The following is a 27187-nucleotide window of genomic DNA, read 5'->3' as shown; positions in this document are numbered from 1 at the left end:
CAGAGTGAGGAGGGGATCAGAGTGAGGAGGGGATCAGAGTGAGGGGGGGATCAGAGTGAGGAGGGGATCAGAGTGAGGAGGGGATCAGAGTGAGCAGGGGATCAGAGTGAGGAGAGGATCAGAGTGAGGAGGGGATCAGTGTGAGGAGGGGATCAGATTGAGGAGGGGATCAGAGTGAGGAGAGGATCAGAGTGAGGAGGGGATCAGAGTGAGGAGGGGATCAGAGTGAGGAGGGGATCAGAGTGAGGAGGAGGTCACAGTGAGGAGGGGATCAGAGTGAGGAGGGGATCTGAGTGAGGAGGAGGTCACAGTGAGGAGGGGATCAGAGTGAGGAGGGGATCAGAGTGAGGAGGGGATCAGAGTGAGGAGGAGGTCACAGTGAGGAGGGGATCAGAGTGAGGAGGGGATCTGAGTGAGGGGGGGATCAGAGTGAGGGGGGATCAGAGTGAGGAGGGGATCAGAGTGAGGAGGGGATCAGAGTGAGGAGGGGATCAGAGTGAGGAGGGGATCAGAGTGAGGAGGGGATCAGAGTGAGGAGGGGATCAGAGTGACGAGGCGATCAGGGTGAGGATGGGATCAGAGTGAGGAGGGGATCATAGTGAGGAGGGGATCAGAATGAGGAGGGGATCTGGGTGAGGAGGGGATCAGAGTGAGAATGGGATCAGAGTGAAGAGGGTATCAGAGTGAGGAGGGGATCAGAGTGAGGAGGGGATCAGAGTGAGGAGGGGATCAGAGTGAGGAGGGGATCAGAGTGAGAATGGGATCAGAGTGAGAGGGGATCAGAGTGAGCAGGGGATCAGAGTGTGGAGGGGATCAGAGTGAGGAGGGGATCAGAGTGAGGAGGGGATCAAGGTGAGGAGGGGATCAGAGTGAGGAGGGGATCAGAGTGAGGAGGGGATCAGAGTGAAGAGGGGATTAGAGTGAGGAGGAGATCACAGTGAGGAGGGGATCAGAGTGAGGAGGGGATTAGAGTGAGGAGGGGATCAGAGTGAGGAGGGGATCAGAGTGAGGAGGAGATCAGAGTGAGGAGGAGATCAGAGTGAGGAGGGGATCAGAGTGAAGAGGGGATTAGAGTGAGGAGGGGCTCAGAGTGAGGAGGGGATCAGAGTGAAGAGGGGATCAGAGTGAGGAGGGGATCAGAGTGAGGAGGAGATCAGAGTGAGGAGGGGATCAGAGTGAGGAGGGGATCAGAGTGAGGGAGGATCAGAGTGAGGAGGGGATCAGAGTGAGGAGGGGATCAGAGTGAGGAGGGGATCAGAGTGAAGAGGGGATCAGAGTGAGGAGGGGATCAGAGTGAGGAGGGGATCAGAGTGAGCAGGGGATCAGAGTGAGGAGGGGATCAGAGTGAGGAGGGGATCAGAGTGAGGAGGGGATCAGAGTGAGGGGGGGATCAGAGTGAGGGGGGGATCAGAGTGAGGAGGGGATCAGAGTGAGGGGGGATCAGAGTGAGGAGGAAATCACAGTGATGAGGGGATCAGAGTGAGGAGGGGATCAGAGTGAGGGGGGGATCAGAGTGAGGGGGGGATCAGAGTGAGGAGGGGATCAGAGTGAGGAGGGGATCAGAGTGAGGAGGGGATCAGAGTGAGGAGGGGATCAGAGTGAGGAGGGGATCAGAGTGAGGAGGGGATCAGAGTGAGGAGGGGATCAGAGTGACGAGGCGATCAGGGTGAGGATGGGATCAGAATGAGGAGGGGATCATAGTGAGGAGGGGATCAGAATGAGGAGGGGATCTGGGTGAGGAGGGGATCAGAGTGAGAATGGGATCAGAGTGAAGAGGGTATCAGAGTGAGGAGGGGATCAGAGTGAGGAGGGGATCAGAGTGAGGAGGGGATCAGAGTGAGGAGGGGATCAGAGTGAGAATGGGATCAGAGTGAGAGGGGAACAGAGTGAGCAGGGGATCAGAGTGTGGAGGGGATCAGAGTGAGGAGGGGATCAGAGTGAGGAGGGGATCAAGGTGAGGAGGGGATCAGAGTGAGGAGGGGATGAGAGTGAGGAGGGGATCAGAGTGAAGAGGGGATTAGAGTGAGGAGGAGATCACAGTGAGGAGGGGATCAGAGTGAGGAGGGGATTAGAGTGAGGAGGGGATCAGAGTGAGGAGGGGATCAGAGTGAGGAGGAGATCAGAGTGAGGAGGAGATCAGAGTGAGGAGGGGATCAGAGTGAAGAGGGGATTAGAGTGAGGAGGGGATCAGAGTGAGGAGGGGATCAGAGTGAAGAGGGGATCAGAGTGAGGAGGGGATCAGAGTGAGGAGGAGATCAGAGTGAGGAGGGGATCAGAGTGAGGAGGGGATCAGAGTGAGGGGGGATCAGAGTGAGGAGGGGATCAGAGTAAGGAGGGGATCAGAGTGAGGAGGGGATCAGAGTGAAGAGGGGATCAGAGTGAGGAGGGGATCAGAGTGAGGAGGGGATCAGAGTGAGGAGGGGATCAGAGTGACGAGGGGATCAGAGTGAGGAGTAGATCAGAGTGAGGAGGGGATCAGAGTGAGGGGGGGATCAGAGTGAGGGGGGGATCAGAGTGAAGAGGGGATCAGAGTGAGGGGGGATCAGAGTGAGGAGGAAATCACAGTGATGAGGGGATCAGAGTGAGGAGGGGATCAGAGTGAGGGGGGATCAGAGTGAGGGGGGGATCAGAGTGAGGAGGGGATCAGAGTGAGGAGGGGATCAGAGTGAGGAGGGGATCAGAGTGAGGAGGGGATCAGAGTGAGGAGGGGATCAGAGTGAGGAGGAGATCACAGTGAGGAGGGGATCAGAGTGAGGAGGGGATCAGAGTGAGGAGGGGATCAGAGTGAGGGGGGGATCAGAGTGAGGGGGGGATCAGAGTGAGGAGGGGATCAGAGTGAGGAGGGGATCAGAGTGAGCAGGGGATCAGAGTGAGGAGGGGATCAGAGTGAGGAGGGGATCAGAGTGAGGGGGGGATCAGAGTGAGGAGGGGATCAGAGTGAGGAGGGGATCAGAGTGAGCAGGGGATCAGAGTGAGGAGAGGATCAGAGTGAGGAGGGGATCAGTGTGAGGAGGGGATCAGATTGAGGAGGAGATCAGAGTGAGGAGAGGATCAGAGTGAGGAGGGGATCAGAGTGAGGAGGGGATCAGAGTGAGGAGGGGATCAGAGTGAGGAGGAGATCAGAGTGAGGAGGGGATCTGAGTGAGGAGGAGGTCACAGTGAGGAGGGGATCAGAGTGAGGAGGGGATCAGAGTGAGGAGGGGATCAGAGTGAGGAGGAGCTCACAGTGAGGAGGGGATCAGAGTGAGGAGGGGATCTGAGTGAGGAGGAGGTCACAGTGAGGAGGGGATCAGAGTGAGGAGGGGATCAGAGTGAGGAGGGGATCAGAGTGAGGAGCGGATCAAGGTGAGGATTGGATCAGAATGAGGATGGGATCAGGATGAGGAGGTGATCAGATTGAGAAGGGGATCGGAGTGAGGAGGGGATCAGAGTGAGGCGGGGATCAGAGTGAGGAGGGGATCAGAGTGAGGAGGGGATCAGAGTCAGGCGCGGATCAAATTGAGGAGGGGATCAGAGTGCGGTGGGGGACAGATCAGAGTGCGGAGGGGATCAGGGTGAGGAGCAGATCAGAATGAGGAGAGATCAGAGTGAGGAGATCTTCTGAGGTAGTATGGGCTGAGGCTAGAAACAGGAATGGAGAGGTCACCCTTTTGGGAGTTTTCTATAGGCCTCCGATAAGTTCCAGAGATGTAGAGGAAAGGATCGCAAAGATGATCCTGGATAGGAGCGAAAGTAAGGAGCCTAACAACACCCCGTTAAAGTCCACCAGGTTTATTTGGTTGCCAATGCCACTTGCTTTTGGAGCGCTGCTCCTTCGTCCGGTGAGTGAAACCTTCGTCAGGGTGAAGGAGCGAAAGTAACAGGGCAGTTTTTATGGGGGACTTTAACTTTACAAAAATTGACTGGGAAAGCTATAGTTCGAGTTCTTTAGATGGGTCAGTTTTTGTCCAATGTGTGTGGGAGGGTTTCCTGACACAGTATGTAGATGGGCCAACAAGAGGCAAGGCCACATTTGGATTTGGTACTGGGTAATGAACCAGGCCAGGCGTTAGATTTGGAGGTCGGTGAACACTTTGGTGATAGTGACCACAATTCGGTGGAGTTTTGGACAGTGTGGAAGGATATTGCAGGTTACAGAGAGACATAGATAAGCTGCAGAGCTGGGCTGTGAGGTGGCAAATGGAGTTTAATGCGGAAAAGTGTGAGGTGATTCACTTTGCAAGGAGTAACAGGAATACAGAGTACTGGGCTAATGGTAAGATACTTGGTAGTGTGGGTGAGCAGAGAGATCTTGGTGTCCATGTGCATAGATCCCTGAAAGTGGGCACCCAGGTTGATAGGGTTGTTAAGAAGGCGTACGGTATGTTAGCTTTTATTGGTAGAGGGATTGAGTTTCGGAGCCATGAGATCATGTTGCAGCTGTACAAAACTCTGGTGCGGCCGCACTTGGAGTATTGCGTACAGTTCTGGTCGCCGCATTATAGGAAGGATGTGGAAGCATTGGAAAGGGTGCAGAGGAGATTTACCAGGATGTTGCCTGGTATGGTGGGAAGGTCTTATGAGAAAAGGCTGAGGGACTTGAAGCTGTTTTCGTTAGAGAGAAGAAGGTTAAGAAGTGACTTAATAGAGTATATAAGATGATCAGAGGATTAGATAGGGTGGACAGTGAGAGCCTTTTTCCTCAGATGGTGATGGCTAGCACGAGGGGACATAGCTTTAAATTGAGGGGTGAGAGATATAGGACCGATGTCAGAGGTAGGTTCTTTACTCAGAGAGTAGTAAGGGTGTGGAATGCCCTGCCTGCAGCAGTAGTGGACTCGCCAACATTAAGGGCATTTAAATGGTTATTGGATAAACATATGGATGATATTGGAATAGTGTCGGTTAGATCGGCTTTAGATTGGTTTAACAGGTCGGCGCAACATCGAGGGCCAAAGGGCCTGTACTGCGCTGTAATGTTCTGTGTTCTACGTTCTATGTAGATTAGAGGGAGAAGGAGATCAGAGTGAGGAGGAGATCAGGATGGGTACAAAGTGGGATGGCTGGAATTTGGGATGAGATTGGGATGGGTTGAGATTATGATGGGTGGTAAATGGGGAGATGGTGATATGGAGATTACGTGATTGGAACACTCCTGCTTCTTCTGGCTGCATGTTCCGATAAGATCACTTTGTTTTACTCACCTTTTTGTTGGCAGCCACTTGCAGTTCCTTTAAGGATGTTTGTTTTGTCTGATTCGTGCCTGAGGGAACCATCTGCAGCAGGCAGCATGTTGTACCTCGACACCACCCAATTTTAGGAAAGGGTCTGAAATAAGTGCTTGGTCCCTAACATGCTCACACCTGTTTCATATGGATGTCATGGGGCGGCTACAGGATACCCCATCCCAGAGCAGAAAAAGCACGCACATGTCACACACCAAATTGGACCTTTCAATATTTCTTTGGCACGGATTCAGTTTCCAGGCCATCAACTATCTTAAATATGCTGTTGAAGCACAATCACCATATTGTACCAAAGAGAAGTCCCTCTTATCCTCAGTGAATTATACAGGGACAGGAGCTGCCACTACAAAATACAATCTGTATGTAGCCAATAGGGGTGAATTATACTCTGACTACATGTGACACAAGCAGGGATTATAGTTCGTCTGACATTAAACACGAAGCACTACATTCTTACCTGCAGATAGAGGGCACCACTGACAAACATGGTGAATATATGACTGTTGCTATCCAAGCCAGAAACTGTTTCCAGGGAGCTGTAGGAAAGGCAGAAAGATTGTTCTATGTTATTTGTAATGATTTTGAAAGACTATATGTCACCAATTAGTTCAGCCTGTTGTCCCTTATCCTGTTCGGACTCTCTCAAGTTTTCCCCATGAAAATGCTTGCTTTCCCATGGTGAGTGAAATTGCACAATGAGCAGGGTTGCGTGAGTGGCACAGTACCCACTTCCCTATGGCACTCCAAGCTGGGGCTTGCCTTCTAAACTATAATTTAAAACTGCAATGTAACATACCTCATGGTGACTGGGTGTATTTAACACCAATCCTTGCTGCAAAACACAAATTCCCGAAGGAAGGTTTATCCATTGCAGATCGGCCAATGCTAACTCTTCATTCAGGAGTTACATACCCGAGCCTTTCCCTACAACTTTCATATTCTTCCTTTTCAAATATTTCTGTCAAATTCCATTTTCCCTGCTCCATCTTGGAGTAAAATCTTTCAAACATTCTGTTTCTTTCAGTTTAGAACTCTTAAACCTCTTTGCTTTCTATGTGTAATGGGAGAACATTGTGCACACTGGGATAGACACACAGTATGTACTGTACCTGCATCAGAGCCAACACTAAAATGCACTCAAGCTGCACAATAAGAGACAGGAGTGAAGCACCCCTATTTACCCTCTTTGTACAGTACGCACAATGTTTTATAGTTGCAATTATATGAGCATTATGTAGTAATACTATGTCGCATTTTTGATGGTTTGCAATAAAGTGCCATTATAATATAGTGTAGTGTTTGGTAGTAAAAGAGTGAAGTGTAGCTACAAAGTAATAATGTTTTATGGGTGTAATATATAGTTATTATATAGCAATATGCTTAGAATATAGCACCATTGCATTTTTGTATTCATTATTATTGAGTGGTTTTTACACAGTATCATGGTATGGTTGTAATATTGATTTGCAATGTAGTAATACTGGAAGGTTGTAATGCAGTATTGTATGTCTGTAATACAGGCATATGGTATGAAATTCCCCACTTTATGGGGGCGAATCTCCCAGCCCGCTGCACTGCTCCAGCAATGGGGTGGACTGGGAGATATCAGCGGAGGCCATTTAGTGGACTTCATGCTGGGCGCCATGGCCTTCTCGCATCTCCGGGGCCAGGATATCTGGCGTTATCAGCTCAAATTGGTGCTATGTTTACATTCTGATTTTAATATCATTAGTGGGCCCAGGACTGAAGTCTTCAGGTCAACCCACTGTCCAAGGATGTGCGGGTTAGGTCGATTGGCCATGCTAAAATTGCCCCTTAGTGTCCTGAGATGCGTAGGTTAGAGGGATTAGTGGGTAAATGTGTAGGGATATGGGGGTAGGGCCTGGGTGGGATTGTGGTCGGTGCAGACTCGATGGGCCCAATGGTCTCTTTCTGCACTGTAGGATTTCTATGATTCTATGAATCAGCGTCTCCCCCACCACCAGGAGTAGTTCACACCAGTGGGGTTTACAACAGCTCCCCACTGACAGAGAACAGGTGGCTAGACCCTGCTGGAGTGAAGAGAGGCCATTAAGGCCCCCCTGGGAATTATTGGAGTTAAGTGGAGGGGGTGCCCCTGGGCATTGACAGCCTGGCAGTGCCAACCCGGCCCCCTGGCACTGCCCAAAGGGCAAACTGGCAATGCCCAAGGGGCACCTTGGCATTGCCCACTGGACAGTGGCAAGGGGGTGGGGCCAGAGGGAGCAAGGCCAGATGGGCAGGGCCTCTTGGGGGAAGGACCTATGGGGGAGATCGGTGGGGGTGGGGGGGGGGATTCCGCTGCCACTCTGCAGTCGGGATCAGTGGCAGAGGGAGGGAAGGGGCTGTCGGGGGGTATTCAGGACTGTAGGGGGAGCGGATTGGGGAGATCGGAGCAGCTGGGGGAGTGGGGGTCAGGACTGCTGGGGGAGAGTGGTGGGTCATGGAGATCGGGGCTGGCAGGGGTGGGGGAACATCGGGAGTCATCCGGGAGGCCAGCGATTGGGGGTGTGGGGTTTGCACAGCCAGCAATGCGGGATCGTGGAGCTGGCTAGCGATCGGGGTTGGGGTGGTCAAAGGCGCAGTGATGTGAGGTTGTTGTGTTGGTCAGTGATCGAGTTGGCCAGTGGTCGGGAGGCTGGCAGTGCGGGACTACTGCTCATGCACCAATCTCCATTCTGACAGATCGGTGCATGCGCAATGGCCCGCTCAGCGCTGTGCCATTGGCTTCTCCGGCAGGAATAGGCCCCGTCCACAGATTTCCAGTGTGAATCTCACTGAGGCACTCTGCAGTGCTCAGAGTGTGGAAGATTCATTTTGAAAATCCTGCGGAATAAACCAACAGGACTTACTCCAGTTTTTATGCAAATTCAGCACTTGGAATTTTTTTGGGAAAATCCTGGCCAACATCTTTACCTTGCTCGCCTCATTTAAGACGCACTAAAAATCTCTTTGACGAAACTTTTGTTTTCTCATCCAAACAACTCCTTATGTTGCTTGGTGTCAAGTGTTAAACAATTCCTGCAAACTACTGGACTATGGACAATGAAGAAAGATTGAACAAACTTGGATTGTTTTCATTGGAGTGTCAGAGGATGAGGGGGGACCCGATAGAGGTTTACAGGATTATGACAGGCTTGGATAGAGTGGATAGTCAGAGTCTTTTCCCAGGGTCGAAGGGTCAATTACTCGGGGGCATAGGTTGAAAGTGAGAGGGGGAAAAGTTTAAAAGAGATGTAAGGGGCAGGTTTTTCACACAGTGGGTGGTGAATGCCTGGAACGCACTGCAGGAGGAGGTGGTGAAGGCCGATTCAATAACAATGTTCAAGAGGCATCTGGATAGATACATGAATAGGCAAGGAATAGAGGGATATGGAGCACGTAGAGGCAAGACTATATTAGAGAGGCATCTGTGTCGGCACAGATTTGGTAGGCTAAAGGGCCTGTTCCTGTGCTGTATTATTCTTTGTTCTTTGCACTTAGGATGGGATTTTCTGGCCTATCCCACTGGCGGGATCTTCCGGTCCTGCTGAAGACGACCACTCCCCATTACCCCACCCCCCCCACCAGAGGCAGGTTCCTTGGAGGTGGGACAGTGAGTTACACAAAAGACCATAGAAATAGGCAGGACCGGAAGATGCCATCGGTGGCCAATGGCAAGCCACCTCTATCGCTGGATAACACACAACTGGAGGGCTGGAAAATCGGGCCTGTGAGGGTAATTTTACCAGATTAAATGGGCTATATAAACTCCAGTTATTGTTGCCGCATTCCCACGAATGATCCCTGGAATGAAGAACTTGTCGTATGAGGAGCGGTTGAGAATTCTGGGTCTGTACTCGTTGGAGTTTAGAAGGTTGAGGGGGGATCTTATTGAAACTTACAGGATTCTGCGAGGCCTGGATAGAGTGGACATGGAGAGGATGTTTCCACTAGTGGGAGAGACTAGAACCAGGGGACATAACATCAGGCTAAAGGGATGATCCTTTGAAACAGAGATGAGGAGGAATTTCTTCAGCCAGAGAGTGGTGAATCTGTGGAACTCTTTGCTGCAGAAGGCTGTGGAGGCCAGGTCACTGAGTGTCTTTAGGACAGAGATAGATAGGTTCTTGATTAAATAGGGGATCAGGGGTTATGGGGAAAAGGCAGGAGAATGAGGATGAGAAAAATATCAGCCATGATTGAATAGTGGAGCAGACTTGATGGGCCGAGCGGCCTAATTCTGCTCCTATGTCTTATGGTCTTATTTGGGCGATGGCCCCGAACTCAAAACTCAGATGGTGTGAGTTCAAGTGTCAGCATAGAAAGTTGCAACAGTGCCCGACAGTGAAACATAGAAATATATAGAAACTAGAAGCAGGAGTAGGCCATTCGGCCCTTTGAGCCTGCTCTGCCATTCATTTTGATCATGGCTGATCATCAAATTCAATATCCGGATCCCCCTTTCCCCCCATATCTCTTGATCCCCGTAGCCCTAAGAACTATAGAAACATAGTGAGACGCAAGCAGTCCAAGATGGGATTGACTTGTCACCCACAACCTGGGTGTCAGGGGTGTGCTGTATATATAAAGAAATATGCTTTGCTTAACACAAGACAAGAGTCTGTTTCACGACTCATTCTTTCCCTTCTAGTTGCTGCTTGTCTGGACAGAACAACATCAGTGATGTGCATCAGGGATAAGAGCAGCAAAAGACTGGAAGGCCAATCACTGCCAGTGAAAGAGAGTCTGTTTTTACACTCAGACAGGAATGAGCTTTGTTTGAATTTTTGTTGCAGACAGTGAAAGGGTTGAGAGGAAGATACAGAGATTATAATCTGTCCACAGTAACTGCAGATCCTGTAAATAGATCTCATTCAGATCATTTATGCACAAACACAGGGAATGTGGGCTGCTCTTCCTGCCCAGGTTCAGGGAAGCTGTCATACAGAACAGAATAGAACTATTTCTGTAAATATTGTCAGGGTAAGGAGAGTCAGGATAATGAAACTCTTTCTATTTCAGGTTGCCCACTGTAAGCATTAATGACTCCCAAATCAGGTACAAAACAGATTAAAAACAGGGCAAGTATACACCTTACTGCCCCTACAAACACTGCCATTTCAATTGCAGTATCAATTGGATTCAAAATAATGTGCAAGACAGGTTGAATATGGAGTTAAGCTATAGTATTATAGCAAACAATCTCAGCTACATCTCGGATACTGAATATGGGGAAAGGGCGGTGTAGTTGTGATGCTACTGGACGAGTAATCCAGAGGCCCAGGCTGGTCTAGCCCATTATGATTCTAAACTCACAGCAATATCTCTGAAACGTTGTCGTGAACCACTGAGTTCAAGGGCATGGGCAACAAATGCTGGCCCTGTTGCAACACCCATACTCCATGAAAAGCATAAAAACCAAAGTCCCATCAAATGTTCCCAGGGTAGGTACTCTGTGAGTAAGATACAAACTATAATTCTCACCACAGTGCCAACCTAGTTGAATTTTTCAGGGACATCACGAATACGGTAGATAAAGAAGTGTCTGCAGATAATATTTATATGAATTTTCAGAAGGCACTCAGTAAGATTCCACACAAGAGACTGTGAGCATAAATGAAAGCACATGGAATTGAAAACAACGACTAAGCTCAAATTTAAGTCTGCGCAAGTGAATTTTGAACGGGTTAAAATTGGGTCCAACATTTCGATACAGGTAGGAAATCGGTTTGAAGGTAAGAGGCAGAGTAGAGTCCAACTGGCAGTGGTGTCTGCTAGGAACATGTACCAGATCTTTAGCTTTTCACTACATGTATCACTAAGTTAGGTGAAGAAATAGAAAGCCATATATCTCAATTTGCTCATGACTCTGTTTAGTGGCACATTCTGATGGAGCAGAACGTTGCAAAGAGACACCGACAGATTAAGAGAGTGGATAAACTGTGACAAATAGGGGGCGGCAGGCTGGCACAGTGGTTAGCACTGCTGTCTCACAGCGCCAGGTGCCCAAGTCATCCTGGCTTGGGTGACCGTCTGTGTGGAGTTTGCACATTCTCCCTATGTCTGCATGGGTTTCCTCTGGGTGCTCCAGTTTTCTCCCACAGTGCAAAGATGTGTAGGTTAGGTTGATTTGGCCATGCTAAATTGCCCCTTAGTGTCAGGAGGTAAGTAGGGTAAATAAGTGGGGTCATGGGCAAAGGGCCTGAGTGGGATTGTGATCGGTGCAGCCTTGATGGGCCGAAGGCCTCCTTCTGCACTGTAGGGATTCTATGACTCTATGGGGAAGTGTGAGATAATCCACTTTGGACCCAAGAAAGTTGAATATTTTCTTAATAGATAGATATTAATGGCTAAAAGTTATGAATTGTTGGGAGGTGCATAGACAAGAACCATTAAAATTAGAGAATAGGTACAAACAATAAAGAAAACTAATGGAATGTGGATCTTCATCTCAGGAAGCTAGAATTAAAAGGAAGAGAAGTTATGCTACAGTGTTTGGAGCAATGGTTAGACTGCATCAGGAGTATTGCATTGAATTCTGGGCACCATATTGCAGAGAGGGTGGAGCACAGATTTACCAGAATGATACTGGGTTAAAAAGATTAAATTGTGAGCTCAGGTTGTATTGACTAGGCTTATAGACGGTTGATTATCGAAGATTAAGGGTGATTTAATTGAGTGATTAAAATGATTAAAGGATTTGATTGGGTAGGTAGTAAAAACAATTTTGTTTGATGGGACAATCCAGAACAAGGGGTAATAAGGGGCAGCGTTAAACTGTTCAAGGATGGCCAGAAAGCACTTCTTCACATAAAAGAATAGTGAACAGCTGGACTTCTTGCACAATATGCTACTGAGTCTAGATCGATTCAATACCTCAAAACTTGAGATTGATAGATTCCAGATCAACTTTACCCCCAACTATTAAGTCCAAAACTGAAAAGTGGACAGCATCAGAACGGAACACAAGCTAAGATTTTATAGGAACAGAAAAGAAGAATAAGGCTAACAGGACCATCCATTTTTCCTGGGATCTACCCATTTACCCCTCTCCCCATATCCCTCAATTCCTGTCCCTGCCCCTGACAATGCGAACCTTTCCTAATCAGACTTGTTAATTCACCTCACAGTTTTGCTGGTAAATTCAAAATTCAGAATCTGAGATCTAGATCTGGTTGGACTTGCTTATTGTTCTGCTACAGGATTGTGTTTAATGGTTCCATGGCAACAGTGGATTATCATCACTTACGCATTGTGCTGACAGAGAGATTCAATGCAGATGAGGATTCGGATGTTATCGTGAGGTCTGCTGTGCCTTCTTCTCTGGTGCTCTCTGTGTTCTGAAGAAAAGAGGAAACACATTGCTATCAAGGAAAGCATGAAGATTTTCAACTCTGATCAAGGATTTCCAGTACAGTGCCACCCACAGCAGCAATGTCGGATCTGTACGGGAATGAAGTGACCCTTGTAACCTCTTGCACTGCTGATGGAGCAGTACCATGGTGATACTCCAAACACCCAGGGTAACTCCCTCCTGACTATATACCACTGTGCTACCACCTCTGGTGGGACAGGACAAACCCAAGGATGTTGGTGATGGTGTTTTGGACATTGTAAGGTACAATTCCATCAGTATGACTATGCTTGACTAGTCTGTGCGACAGCTCTCGCAGTTTTGGCACAAACCTCCAGATGTTGGTAAGGAGGACTTTGTGGGGATGGGTTTGCCAGTGTAATTTCGGGGTTACTAGGCCGATGCGGGTAGTTAGTGTTGTTTCATTCCTTTTAGACTTTGTAGCAGTTTGATACAACTGAGTGTCTCGCACAGTCATTTCAGAGGACAGTTTAAGAGCCAACCACATTGTTGTGGAGCTGGAGTCACATTTGACCTGACCAGGTAAGGATGGCAAATTTTCTTCCCTAAAGGACACCAGATAGGGTTTTATGATAATGATTTTGCGGTCATCATTAGACTGGGGACTAGGTTTCTTTTTAATCCCAAATTTATTAATTGAATTTAAATTCCACCAGCCCCTATGGGATGTCAGAATTAGCCTGAGCCTCTGTAGTCCAGTGACATTAACACTAACAACCACATTCCCTCTCTTAGCTGAGTTGCAAACAACAAATATGAAAATGTTGGTGATAGACTATTTCATTTGAACTGTAGTCTTGTGAAGACTTGGCAGTGTCTAACTGGAAACCCAGCCGCTGTTCTCAGTCAGGTTTTCCCCTTTCCTTTGCCGTTATGTGTAGGGGGAAGTGACGAATATGGATGATGACGGGATATCGAGGCTGCTTCTCCGCTAAAGGCAGTTGTTAAGACCTGCAGGTGATTTCAGGGCTGCTCTAGTTTGCACCATAATCAGGTCAAGATCCCAATTCACTACCTGAAGGAAGCACTCTTACTCACAACTCAAGTTATGATTTGAAAGGATAGTTCTGCTCCCTGGATACACATGGGAGTTTGGAGGAACTGCTACAGCTTGCTTTCCATGAAACCCTCGAAACTCTGCACTGTAATGACAGGCACCATTCACAATGGAGGATTATCCCCTACCATTTCCACACCTCCCGTGTGGTGCAAACACCAAGCATATCTGTCCCTGCCCTCCCCTCTCAGCAATCCAAAGGGACCATTTTCTCTGTGACTCCCTGGTCTATTCCTCAATCACCCCCAACACTCCCTCCCTTTCTTACAGCTCCTTTCTATGCGCACAGGACGTGCGAAACCTGCCCTCTTCCCTCTTCCTTTCTCACCATCTAAGGCCCAAAATGCTCCTTTCAAATGAAGCAGTGATTTAGTTGTACTTCTTACAATTTAGTTTACTGTACTCACTGCTCACAATATTGTCTTCTTTACACTGGGCAGATTAAACATCGGCTGGGTGACTGCTTTTGCTACGTTTCTTCAGTCTGTAAGCATTCCTGTCACTTGTCATTTCAATTCTCCACATTTCTCACACTCTGACCACTCTGTCCTCTGCCTGCTACATTATTCCAAATAAGCTCAAGGCAAGCTTAAGGATCAGCACCTTATCTTTCAACTCGGCACGCTACAGTCTTCTGGACTCAACAACCGGGATTCTCCCAAAAAAAGAACCAAGTGCCCAATGGATGGGAAACTGTGAGATTTTCCTGCCTGTTTTTTGGGCATACTTAGCTGAACGAATCTCTGGCACTCTGTGCCCGAGAGGCCGGCAGCCGAGTGCTGAGTGGGCCACTGCGCATGCGCCAATCTGTCAGTGGAGAGATCAGCGAATGTGCATTGGCCCCTCCATCGCCAGCCTCCTGATTGCTGGCCTCCCGATTTCTTTGGCAGGTCCCCCCTCCCACCCATGATCGCTGGCCTACCTGACCCCCCTCGATCGTCAGTCTATGCAAGCACCCCCCCATGCCCCCCCCGGGCCAGCCCCAATTGCCCGTTGCCAGTGTCCCCCATGGGCAGTGCCGATCTCTGCCCCATGGCCAGCCCCGATCTCCCTCCCCCCCATGGCCTGCCCCGAACTCACCCCCCCCCCCCCCATGGCCAGCCCCAAGCTCCCACCCCCCCCCCCACCCCATGGCCCGCCCCGATCTTGCGCCCCCCCCCCCTAATGGCCCGCCCCGATCTTCCTCCCCCCACCATGGCCAGTCCCAATCTCCCTCCCCTCCCCCCCACCCCATGGCCAGCCCAGATCTCCCCCGCCCCCCCCACCCCGTTCCACCATGGCTAGTCCGAACCCCACTGCAGGGGGACTCCAGCAGCACTCGCGACTGGTATTTGGCCAATCGCAAGTCTCCCAGGCCCTTTTTTTCTGTGCAATCAGCCCAATCGTCTCCCGGCTACTCGAGCAGTGCAGTGGGCTGGGAGAACCCCGGCCAACATCGCATTCAACAATTTTAGATCATCTGCTTCCATCTTCTATGTGTTTTTTTATTGCTGGTTCGATCTTGTCTCAGAACTTTCTTTATCCCTTCATGCTGCTTTCAGACAGGTGCTACACAGCCGTTCACACCTCACCTCAGCACATCTTTTGTTTCGTTCCTATACACATGCTGCTCTCTTCGACCTTTTTACTATTAAACCTTTTTTCATTTAATCTCTCCTGCCCACCACCCTATCACAGATCTCCCCTTTTGTTCTTCCTGCCCCCCCCCCCCCCCCCCCCCCCTTCCTACTGGCTCTATTACATTTCTAACTTTCCTCAGCTCTGTTGAAGGGTCACTGACCTGAAGCTTTAACTCTGTTAATCTCCAAAGATGCTGCCTGACCTGCCGAGTGTTTCCAGCAGTTTCTGATTTGATATCATTTTCCCTTGGTTTTGTCTGACTTTGGCTAGCTGTAGATGATAATCTCGTGGTAAAAATGACTTTGTTAAAACCTTTAATTGCAATTTTTAATGCCTTTTTTTTAATGTCCTCATATTCTAAGGTAAGAAACCTGGAATCTTAACTCTGTTGTGTTCCACAAATGCTGCCTGATCGGGATATCAAGCCTTTTCTGTTTATATATTTTTTTATTTGTTCAAGAGACATGGGCGTCACTGGCTGGCCAGCATTTATTGTCCATCCCTAATTGCCCTTGAGCTGAGTGGCTTGCTAGGCCATTTCAGATGGCATTTTATGAGTCAACCACATTACTATGGGACTGAAGTCGCATGTAGACCAGACCAGGTAAGGATGACAGATTTCCTTCCTTAAAGGGACATTAGTGAACCAGATGGGTTTTTACCATCGATAATTGACAATGGTTTCTCGGTCATCATTAGACTTTTAATTCCAGAGTTCTATTGAATTTAAATTGCACCATCTGCCATGGTGGTAACTCTGGAGAATTTGGGATTGGTCTCCTTAGAACAGAGGAGGTTGGGAGGGATTTAACAGAGGTGTCCAAAATTCAGATGGATTTTCAGAGAGTACGTATGGAGAAACTGGCAGGACTTCTATCCACTCCATCTGACGAAGGAGCAGCGCTCCGAAAGCTAATGGCATTTGCTACCAAATAAACCTGTTGGACTTTAACCTGGTGTTGTTAAAACTCTTACGGACTTCTACTAACCAGAGGAAACAGATTTAGGATAACTGATAAAAGATACAGATTAAAGATGAGGAAAATATTTTTATGCAGTGAGTTGTGATCTGGATTGCCTGAAAGGGCAATGAAATCAGTAATCAAATGCAGAAGGGAATTTGATATATATTTGAAAAGGAAACTTTGTAGGATTGCTATGAGGAAAGTGCAGGGGATTAAAGCTTTTCCTGGGAATGATGGGCCAATGACCTCCTTTGCTTTATGATTCTATGAGAAAAGAAACTGGTTGGTGAATTTTCCATCAATAGTCACATATCTTCCAATAACATATACCTGGACGGTTCAAGATTTTACTAACCATTTTCTAGTGTGACTGAAAATGAGTGGAGAAACTTCCTTTCTTGGGCAACAAAGGTAAAATCTTGCCAGGATGAAGGAATAACTCAAATTTGACACGTACATTAAACAACTGAGAACATATTCTCCAATCAGTTAAAGGTACTCTCTCTGTAAAGCAATGTAGAAATCATAGAATCGCTACAGTGCAGAAAGAGGCCATTCAGCCCATCGAGTCTGCACCGACCACAATCCCACCCAGGCCCTATCCCCATATCCCCACATATTTACCCGCTAATCCCTCTAACCTACGCATCCCAGGACACTAAGGGGCAATTTAGCATGGCCAACTAACCTAACCTGCACATCTTTGGAGTGTGGGAGGAAACCGGAGCACCCAGAGGAAACCCACGCAGACACGAGGAGAATGTGCAATCTCCACACAGACAGTGACCCAAGCCGGGAATCTAACCCAGGTCTCTGGAGCTGTGAAGCAGCAGTGCTAACCACTGTGCTACCGTGCCGCCCCTGTAATGTATATTGTAAAATATACAGTGAGTCACTTTCCTATTAGAATGAGAAGAGATGGCCCCTGTTGGAAGAAGTAAAACATCAAATACATCAAGCATCAAAAAAAGGTTCTGAACTGAGAACTAAAAAAAAATGTTTTCACTCCATTTTGAAAGTTACAAAGCCAATATTCAGAGTGGACCGGGTGGACGCAAATCCATTCCTTTCTTGCTCCAAAAACCAAATTCAAAGTCCAATTGAATCGAATTCATGGTCCCCACAAGAGAGACAAACAAGATCCAAGTTGACAAGATAAGCATTTCACCCCATCTTGGGCTTGATCCGATGCTTGATCTTAGCCAAAAGACCAAAGTTCTGAACTGAGAAATTGTCACAGCATCAGTCAGCAAGTCAAGTCAGACAAAAAACTGAACTGAAAGAATTAGAGAATCAAACACATCATGTCAAGTGTTTATTGCAGCAAACCCACTGCAAACCAAGGAGTGTTGGAGTGTTTAATACCTCAAGCTGTGAGAACAAGTTAGAGACATCAAACATTCACCATTCCAAGAGATGGAGAAAGATACATCATTAAAAACATCAAACCTAGAGAGACAGAGCGAAAGATATCACCACAAACATACCAAGCTCAGGGTGAGTTTCAGCATCAAACATCAAAATGAGGAATTACCACCAGGAAAGCAGTTTCTATTTTTCTGTTTTTCCCTAGCGCACACAGGTTCCTATTGTTTACCCCTATATCATTTTATTGATGCTGTGCCATTGCTTTGTAGGGCGATTTGCCTTTCCATTGGCAATCTCAAACACAAATGTCAATTCTGCACTATGATAAAACACGGGTAAAAAGAAACACCCATTTTATTATGGCAACAAACCAGCTCTATATTTGTTTGAGCAGATGAGAAATTTCAAAGGGAAAATAAACTCTTATCTATCACAGTCTGATAAAAATGGAGACATTTTTGACTGTTCTTATCAGAGCTGTGTAAGGTTTCAATAAATGGCAGCACTAAAGCAGCATTTCTTGAATAAATTCACTCAGTCCTTCCAGACAGACACCCAGCTGTTTCTTTATTCCCACGCAACCAATTGCTTTTCTGATCTTACCGATATGGAGGTTGGCAGAGAACTGGTAGAATCCTGCCACTGGGGCGACATATTGGCCACTGGTCAGATTCAGACCGACTCCTCGCAGGAACACACCATCTTTCTCAGGCTGAAAAGAAACAAACTTATTCAATAACTCAGACTGGGACTCATTTTCAATGCTTCTTCATCAATAATTCCAACCTTGAGGATTAATATCCCAGGTACATTGTCCACATTCCCCTCTAATTACATGCAACTTCAACAAAGGCATTAAACCACTTTGCATCAATGGGTTCACACCACTGTTCATCTGTGGAGTGTTACGCTGATACGTTAAGCTTTTGTTAATATCACTAACAGAAATTGTAGATCTAATATAACTAGGATGCCTTCACTTTGCATTCTTACAGCAATTAGAACAGGACCTTTGTTCCGTCAACCTGGGTTGAATTGAGATGAAGGTCTTGTCCCAGAAGTGGAGGTCAAACAGCGGAAACAGAATGGAGGATCAGGGAGCGAGGTCTACTGCCGTGCTCACCTTCAACTTTATCGTACCAGGACTACAGTTGGCCATCTGCCACGTGTCAATGAGGAAATGGGGACCCTTCACTCTCTTACATACCCCTGATACCATCTGCTGCTAATTCGAGGGTTATGGGCAGGAAATCCTCAAACTTGATGGTGAGAAGAAGAGGACTGAATTATTGCATAGAATTTACAGCTGTCATGCCTAACATGACAACATGTCATATTCTGAACTTCAACTTATTTTTTTATTTACAAAACTGGATATATAGCCTGGAAGAGGGTCACTTGACTTTTTTTGTGGATTAGAACCACTCCCCTGTCACAAGAGTGAACAAAGAGAATAGTCCAGGCTGATGTGAGTCGATGACCTTCCCTGAACCCAATCAAATGAGTGTGAATCTATCTTGAATGGGTCATTCTAAAACAAAGACACTGACTGTCTCAAACCACAAAGCTGTTCACCAACAACACAGGAGGTGAAATCAACATGAACACCACATCTTATATGGAAAAGACTTTGAATTGTGAAAAGTCACATGGGTAGACAGCTATGTTCTCTTGGTCTGTTAAAAGATCAGATAAGAACAACCAGAGAACTACTGAAGCCATCAGATGCACCATAGAAAGCATTCTTTCTGGTTGTATCACAGCTTGGTATGGCTCCTGCTCTGCCCAAGACCGCAAGAAACTACAAAGGATTGTGAATGAAGCCCAGTACATCACTCAAACCAGCCTCCCACCCATTGACACTGTTTACAACTCTCGCTGCCTCAGAAAAGCAGTCGGCATAATTAAGGACTCCACGCACTCCAGTCATTCTCTCTTCCACCTTCTTCCATCGGAAAAAAGATCAAAAGTCTGAGGGCACGTATCAACCGGCTCAAGAACAGCTTCTTCCCTGCTGCTGTCAGACTTTTGAATGGACCTACTTCACATTAAGTTGATCTTTCTCTACACCCTAGCTATGACTATAACACTACATTCTTCACTATCTCCTTTCCTTCTCTATGAATGGTATGCTTTGGCTGTACGGTGCACAAGAAACAATGCTTTTCACTGTATCCTAATACATGTGACAATCATAAATCAAATCAGAGCCATCAGTCCAGCTGGTCTGTGAACCAGACTCAGAAACCAACTGCAAGACATCAAGCAGCCAAAGTATTTAATCTGTTCCAGCTTCAAAGTCCACCTGAGAACCTACCTCTTAGCTATTCGACTACAAGAAACTTCACAACCTGCTGTGACTCCCTTCACTTTTTAAAACCCTCACTTCAATTTCAAGGCATCAAATCCTTTCAAAAGACCCGAGGCCTGCCACATGGGAGACAGGAAATTGCAAATCAGAGACTATAATAACTGTAACCTTTATCTGTATCCAACCAATCTTTATGTGTGTGAGTGTGTGTTTGAGATTGAGTGTTTGTGACAGTGCATTTAATTAGGGTTAAGTGGATGAGAATAAATTACCTTTTTCTTTAAACTCACAAAAGCCAACTGCTGAATTACCTAATTAGGATACCAACTCCAAGGGTAAGAAAGGACACACCTCTTTCCATATAAAACATGCTGATCATGGGCAGTAAGAGATCATGTCCATTCTGTCCGTGACACAGCACAGAAACTAGCCATTCAGCCATGCCTCTATTTATGCTCCAGAGAGCCTCCTTCTGCCCTTCACCTAACTTCATCAATGTCACTTTCTATTCCTTTCTCCTTCATTTACCTAGTTTCCCCTTAAATACATCTACATTAATTCCTTTAACTATTTCATAAGATAGCAAGCTGTCATAGAATCCCTACAGTACAGAAGAAGGCCATTTGGCCCATCAAGTCTGTACCAACCACAATCCCACCCAGACCCTATTCCCATAACCCCACACATTTACCCTGCTAATCCCCCTGACACTAGGGTCAGTTTAGCATAGCCAATCGACCTAACTCACACATCATTGGACTGTGGGAGAAAAGCAGAGCACCCACAGGGAGAATATGCAAACTCGACACAGACAGTGACCCGAGGCCGGAATTGAACCTGGGTCCCTAGCACTGTGAGGCAGCAATGCTAACCACTGTGCCGCTCCACATTCTAAATACTCTCTGAGCAAATACATTTCTCCTTAATTCCCGATTGGATTTATGAGTAACAACTTTATACTTATTGTCCTGAGTTTAATTTTCCCCCACAAGCAGAAATATATTGTTATGTCTAAGCTGTTGCACCCTTCATAATTTTAAAAATGTCTATCAGGTCACCTCTCAGCCTTCTCTTTTCAAGAGAAAGAAGTCTTAGCCTGTTCAGCACTTTCTGACAGTTACGTCCTCTTAGTCTGGTATCAAAATTGAAAAACTTGTTTGCACTTTCTCCAATGTTTCTGTATCCTTTTTATATCGAATCTTATAACGCTTTTCACAACACTTCACAGAACTTGATTACACTCCAACCTACTTTCCTGTTTTTGAATTCTATTCGTTGAGAAATGGACCCAAGGGCATTGTTTGCTTTTTGTGGTTTTGTTCACCTATGTGGCTATTTTAAATAATTAATGAATCTGTAATTTTAGATACTTTTGCATCGTTACCTTATTTAAGCTCTTATTGTCCATGAGGTATGATGTCTCCTTATTCTTCCTATCACAATACTACATTACACTTATCCATGTTGATATTCATTCTACAGGTTGGCTAACATCTTGCGTTTTGTCAATCTTCCCCAGTATTGACTGCAATCCCCAGTTTTGTGCCCTTCTCAAATATTTGGAAATTGCACCCGTAATTCCAGAGTTTGAGTCCTCTTGGGAATAACGAAGGGGTTGATCTCTTTTTCCTCTACCTCAATACCATTGCAGGCCTCAGTCTCAGTAACCTTGGCTATATTTTTCTCTGGAAGTCTTCATCCAATTTAAGCGGCCTCCCAGCTCTTTCGATGTTTGTAGGAGGATCTGCTGCAACTCAGCAAAGGTAACAGGGACCCACGGAACCAGGTTCCAATTGTGAAATGGGTGCCAGACCTCTATGTTTGCTGACCCTGATCCAGAATAATGGGTCTGGATGCTGCTGGGGTGAGGTAAGTGGATGTAACTCCTGCCCCAACACCATAATGTTGGATTAAAGGAATATGGAACCATCCAGTTTTCCCTTCATCAATTCACAGAATGCCTACAGTGCTGATGAGGCTATTTAGCCCATCGAGTCTGCACCGATTCTCTGACAGAGTATCTTACCCAGAGTCTCTCCCCGCCCTATCCCTGTAACCCCACATTTATACCATGGCTAATCCATCTAACCTACTCATCTTGGGACACTAAGGGACAATTTAGCTTGGCCAATCCACTTAACCTACACATCTTTGGACTATTCTATTAATCTTTGAATTATTCTATTAATGCAAGACATTATTTATATTTATGCATATATATATTCTTATTGCTCACTAACATTAGTGTTGGAAAGTACAGTCATGCTAGTCATGTAGGTCATGTACGTTCAAAAGCCACTCACAATATGAAAGTTCTGCAGCTCCCTTATACTCCTTCTGTTCATCACAAGGTCGTCCTTCAGCTTGCAATGGAAGGCTGCCTCCAGCCTATGATATGGACCCATCTCCCTGGGTAATAGTGGGGGAAAGGCAAGACTGCCCTGAATTCCTGTGCATTCCTGGCATTTTTCTTGCAACGTGATCCTATTTCTTTCTTCAACCACTTCTGCAGAAAGAAAGTCAACCAAAAGTTGAATATAGGAGAATCATTTATCTAGTCTGTTCATTCATGTTGGGGGTTTTCCTGTGACATTTAAGTTGAGCTATTATGCACCCTGGTTTGTGGTTTGATTTCCACATTAAACAGTATTTGACTCTCTCTTTGGGTAACTTGTGGTCTGACCTGTATTGGGGAGGTTTCCCTTACTTATGAGTGACTCAGAGCTAACTCTGACAGCTTTCTTCAAGAACACTTTTATTTACACTATAATATAAGACAGGTTTCTAGGTAAGTACTTTTGTCTCTTCTACAGACTGTTTCAACATGCTACTTAATCTCTTGCACATGATTTCTGATCTCACTGTTACTTCATGATACACACCACTATTTCATTATCATAACTATTAACCATCCAGAGGTTCTCCAAGTCACTCACCATCCTGACTTGGAAATAAATTGCCTTTTCTTCACTGTCTCTGGGTCAAAATCCTGGAACTCCCTCCTAACAGCACTGTGGATTTACCTACACCACATGGTCTGCAGCAATTAGGGATGGGTAATAAATGCTGGCCTAGCCAGCGACATCAATATCTCATGAGTGAATTGTTAAAAATTAATGGAACTGCTCCATATATGCACATAGGCCATGGGCATTGAGAGACTAATATTAAAATGTGCTGATGATGCCAAACTGGAGGATGTCAAGTCTTGAGTAAGAGATGACAGAAGTTGACTTGCTTGTGGTGTCGCCAGATACAGTTTAACACAGATAAATGTGAAACAAAGGCAGAAAATGCTGCAAACTCTCAGAAAGTCAGACAGGCAAACTGAAAGGAGAATAGCTGTAGACTGCTGGGAGATATCTATGGACTGGTCAAGTGGGCAGGAAAGTGACAAATGGAATTCAATCTGGAGGTGATGCATTTGGGGAGGTTAATGAAGGCAAAGGAATACATAATAAATGGGAGGATACTGAGGGGTGTAGAGAAAGTGGAGGACCTTGAAGTGACCAAAGTGATTCCTGAAGGAAGCAGGGAAGGTCGATAAGGTGGCTAAGAGAGCACATGAGCCGAGGCCTAGAATGTAAGAGCAGGGAGGTTATGCTGGAATTGTATAAATCATTAGTTAGGCCATAACTTGAGTGATGTGTGGTAGTTCAGGTCACCTCATTACAGAAAGGATGTAATTTCACTCAAGAGGGTATAGAGGAGATTTACGAGGATCTTGCCAGATTGGAAAAATGCAGCTGTGAGAAAAGATTAGAAAGGCTGGGGTTGTTCTCTTTGGAACAGAGGAGGCGAGGTGAGACTTGATGATGTATTGAATTGTGGGGGCCTGGATAGAATGGACGCGAAGGGTCCAGTTACCTTAACCGGGACATCAGTGATGTGGGAGGGGTGGGGGGAGGGATGCATAGAATTAGAGTGATTGGTAGAAGAAAAAATGTTTTCACCCAGAGGGGGTAGGGGTGTAGAACTCACTGCCTGAAAGGGTAGTAAAATCAGGAATCCTCATTTAAAAGGTGCCTGGTTGTGCATTGCAAGTGCCATTACCTACAGGACTACAGAACAAATGCTGTTTTAAAAAAAAAAAATTCATTTATTAGTGTCGCAAATCGGCTCACATTCACACCGCAGTGAAGTTACTCTGAAAATCTCCTAGTCGCCGCACTCCGGCACTTGTTCGGGTTAACTGAGGGAGAATTTAGCATGGCCAATGCAACCAACTAGCACGTCTTTCGGACTGTGGGAGGAAACTAGTGCACCCGGAGGAAACCCCCACAGACACTGGGAGAACATGCAGACTCCGCACAGTGAACCAAGCTGGGAATTGAACCCGAGTCCCTGGTGCTGTGAGACAGCAGTGCTGCCCAGTGGGGTTAGCCTGAATAGTGTGTTTTTTGGCCGTGCAGACACGATGGGCTTAGTCGTCTCTTTTTGTGCTCTAAACTTTCTGCAATTCAATGACTTAGGAGATGCAAATACATTGATCATAGAGTCATAGAGTCATAGAGGTTTACATCATGGAAACAGGCCCTTCAGCCCAACTTGTCCATGCCAGCCCTTTCTTTTTAAAACCCCTAAACTAATCCCAATTGCCCGCATTTGGCCCATATCCCTCTATACGCATCGTACCCATGTAACTATCTAAAGTCTTTTTAAAAGATAAAATTGTACCCGCCTCTACTACTCCTCTGGCAGCTTGTTCCAGACACTCACCAACCTCTGTGTGAAAAAATTGCCCCTCTGGACACTTTTGTATCTCTCCCCTCTCACCTTAAACCTATGCCCTATAGTTTTAGATTCCCCTACCTTTGGGAAAAGATATTAACTATCTACCTTGTCTATGCCCCTCATTATTTTACAGACCTCTATAAGGTCACCCCTCAGCCTCCTACGCTCCAGAGAAAAAAGTCCCAGTCTATTCAGCCTCTCCTTATAACTCAAACCATCAAGTCCCGGTAGCATCCTAGTAAATCTTTTCTGCACTCTTTCTAGTTTAATAATATCCTTTCTATAATAGGGTGACCAGAACTGCACACTGTATTCCAAGTGTGGCCTTACCAATGTCTTGTACAACTTTAACAAGACATCCCAACTCCTGTATTCAATGTTCTGACCAATGAAACCAAGCATGCCGAATGCCTTCTTCGCCACTCTGTCCACCTGTGACTCCACTTTCAAGGAGCTATGAACATGTACCCCTAGATCTCTTTGTTCTGTAACTCTCCCCAATGCCCTACCATTAACTGAGTAAGTCCTGCCCTGGTTCAATCTACCAAAATGCATCACCTCACATTTGTCTAAATTAAACTCCATCTGCCATTCATCAGCCCACTGGCCCAATTGATCAAGATCCCGCTGCAATTGGAGATAACCTTCCTCACTGTCCACTATGCCACCAATCTTGGTATCATCTGCAAACTTACTAACCATGCCCCCTGTATTCCCATCCAAATTATTAATATAAATGACAAATAACAGTGGGCCCAGCACTGATCCCTGAGGCACACCGCTGGTCACAGGCCTCCAGTTTGAAAAACAACTCTCCACAACCACCCTCTGGCTTCTGTCAAGAAGCCAATTTTGTATCCATTTAGATACCTCGCCCTGGATCCCATGAGATTTAACTTTGTGCAACAGCCTACCATGCGGTACCTTGTCAAAGGCCTTGCTAAAGTCCATGTAGACAACATCAACTGCACTGCCCTCATCTACCTTCTTGGTTACCCCTTCAAAAAACTCAATTAAATTTGTGAGACATGATTTTCCATTCACAAAGCCATGCTGACTGTCCCTAATCAGTCCTTGCATCTCCAAATGCCTGTAGATCCTGTCTCTCAAAATACCTTCCAGCAATTTACCCACCACAGATGTGAGGCTCACTGGCCTGTAGTTCCCAGGCTTTTCACTCCAACCCTTTTTAAACAAAGGCACAACATTTGCCACTCTCCAATCTTCAGGCACCTCACCCGTGACTATCGATGATACAAATATCTCGGCTAGGGGACCCACAATTTCCTCCCTAGCCTCCCACAACGTCTTGGGATATACCTCTTCAGGTCCCGCCGATTTAGCTAAGAGTATAAATATGTATTTTTAATTATACAGTGAAAATGCAAATAGGCTTTGGGTTTTATATGCATTGATATTGTTTTAAAACATTAAGAAGGTGCTAATTAATCTTTATAAGACATAGGCCACAGTTGGGGATAATCCTATTTTCATTATCATCAATCTTTAATATAGCTTCATTTATGTTTGATATAATTTCATTCAGTCTCTATTGCAGTCCTATTAATTTTAATCTGTGCTTCAATTTCCCCTGCAGTCCTGCTAACTTTAGCTATCTCTTTCAACCTGCGTGTCACCCTCATATCCTTTAAACATTCTGTCACTCAGGGTCTATTACAGTTTCATTTGCAGTTTCTGTTACAGTCCCATTAATATTAATGCCTCTCCTCAGGGTCTATTGCAGTTTCTTTATTTTAAATATTGTCTCCCTCAGGGTCCATTGAAGTACCATTTATTTTAGATATTGGCCAGAATTCTCCGACTTTGTCCGTGGCTGGGATTCTCCAGTCCCGCTGCTGTGAGTGGAGATTTGGCTGCGTGCCAAATTCTCCGTTCTCGCTGGCAGTGGTGGCGGGTCAAACATTGGAGTATTCTGGCCATTATCATCTCCCTGTGTTTGTTATATTTATATTCATTTATTAACTCTCCCACTGTCTAGTACAAGAGCGACTTCCATTTATATAGCACCTTTGGTGCAGTAAAACATTCCAAGCTGCTTCACAGGAGAGAAATCAAACAAAATTTGTCACTGAGACACCTAAGGAGATGACCAGAAACATGGTCAAAAAGTAGATTCTAAGGAAGGAGAGCTGGAGTCATGGAGAATTCTGGAGTTTAGGGCCTTAGGCAGCAGAAGGCACAGCTACCAATACTGGAGCGATGAAACTTGGGCACCAGAGGCACCAAATGGAGAACCACAGTCATTTTAGAGAGTTGTAGTACAGGAGGAGGTTACAGATGTGTGGAGGATATCAGATTGAGGAAAACAATGAAGAATTTCAAAACATGGATAAGAATTTTTAAAGTGAGGCTTTGCTGGATGGGGAGTCAAAGTAGCTCCATAGTCTAGTGAGTGAATGGGACGGTTAGGATATGGGCAGCAGAGTTTCGGATGAGCCTAAGTTGATAGAATGTTAGAGAGCATTGGAGTTGTTGGGCCCGATTCTCCCATCCCAATGTGCATGTTTTTTG

The 27187-nt window shown here is 46.1% G+C and overlaps 1 protein-coding gene across 1 annotated transcript in view; it reads right to left on the bottom strand.

Annotated features, from left to right (window-relative positions):
- LOC144484387 (erythroferrone-like) overlaps positions 1 to 27187 on the bottom strand; it is a 124244-nt gene that overhangs the window by 47187 nt on the left and 49870 nt on the right. Inside the window, exons 4-7 of the mRNA XM_078202911.1 lie at positions 22225 to 22427; positions 18214 to 18322; positions 12475 to 12565; positions 5683 to 5761 (exon numbers count right to left, since the gene is read on the bottom strand). Of these exons, the coding sequence (XP_078059037.1) occupies positions 5683 to 5761; positions 12475 to 12565; positions 18214 to 18322; positions 22225 to 22427 (482 nt within the window). The remainder of the gene's footprint in view (positions 1 to 5682; positions 5762 to 12474; positions 12566 to 18213; positions 18323 to 22224; positions 22428 to 27187) is intronic.

The sequence above is a fragment of the Mustelus asterias genome, chromosome 3 (genome assembly GCF_964213995.1).
Source record: "Mustelus asterias chromosome 3, sMusAst1.hap1.1, whole genome shotgun sequence".
Lineage (NCBI taxonomy): Eukaryota > Metazoa > Chordata > Chondrichthyes > Carcharhiniformes > Triakidae > Mustelus > Mustelus asterias.
This window is presented reverse-complemented; position numbering and strand designations above follow the sequence as displayed.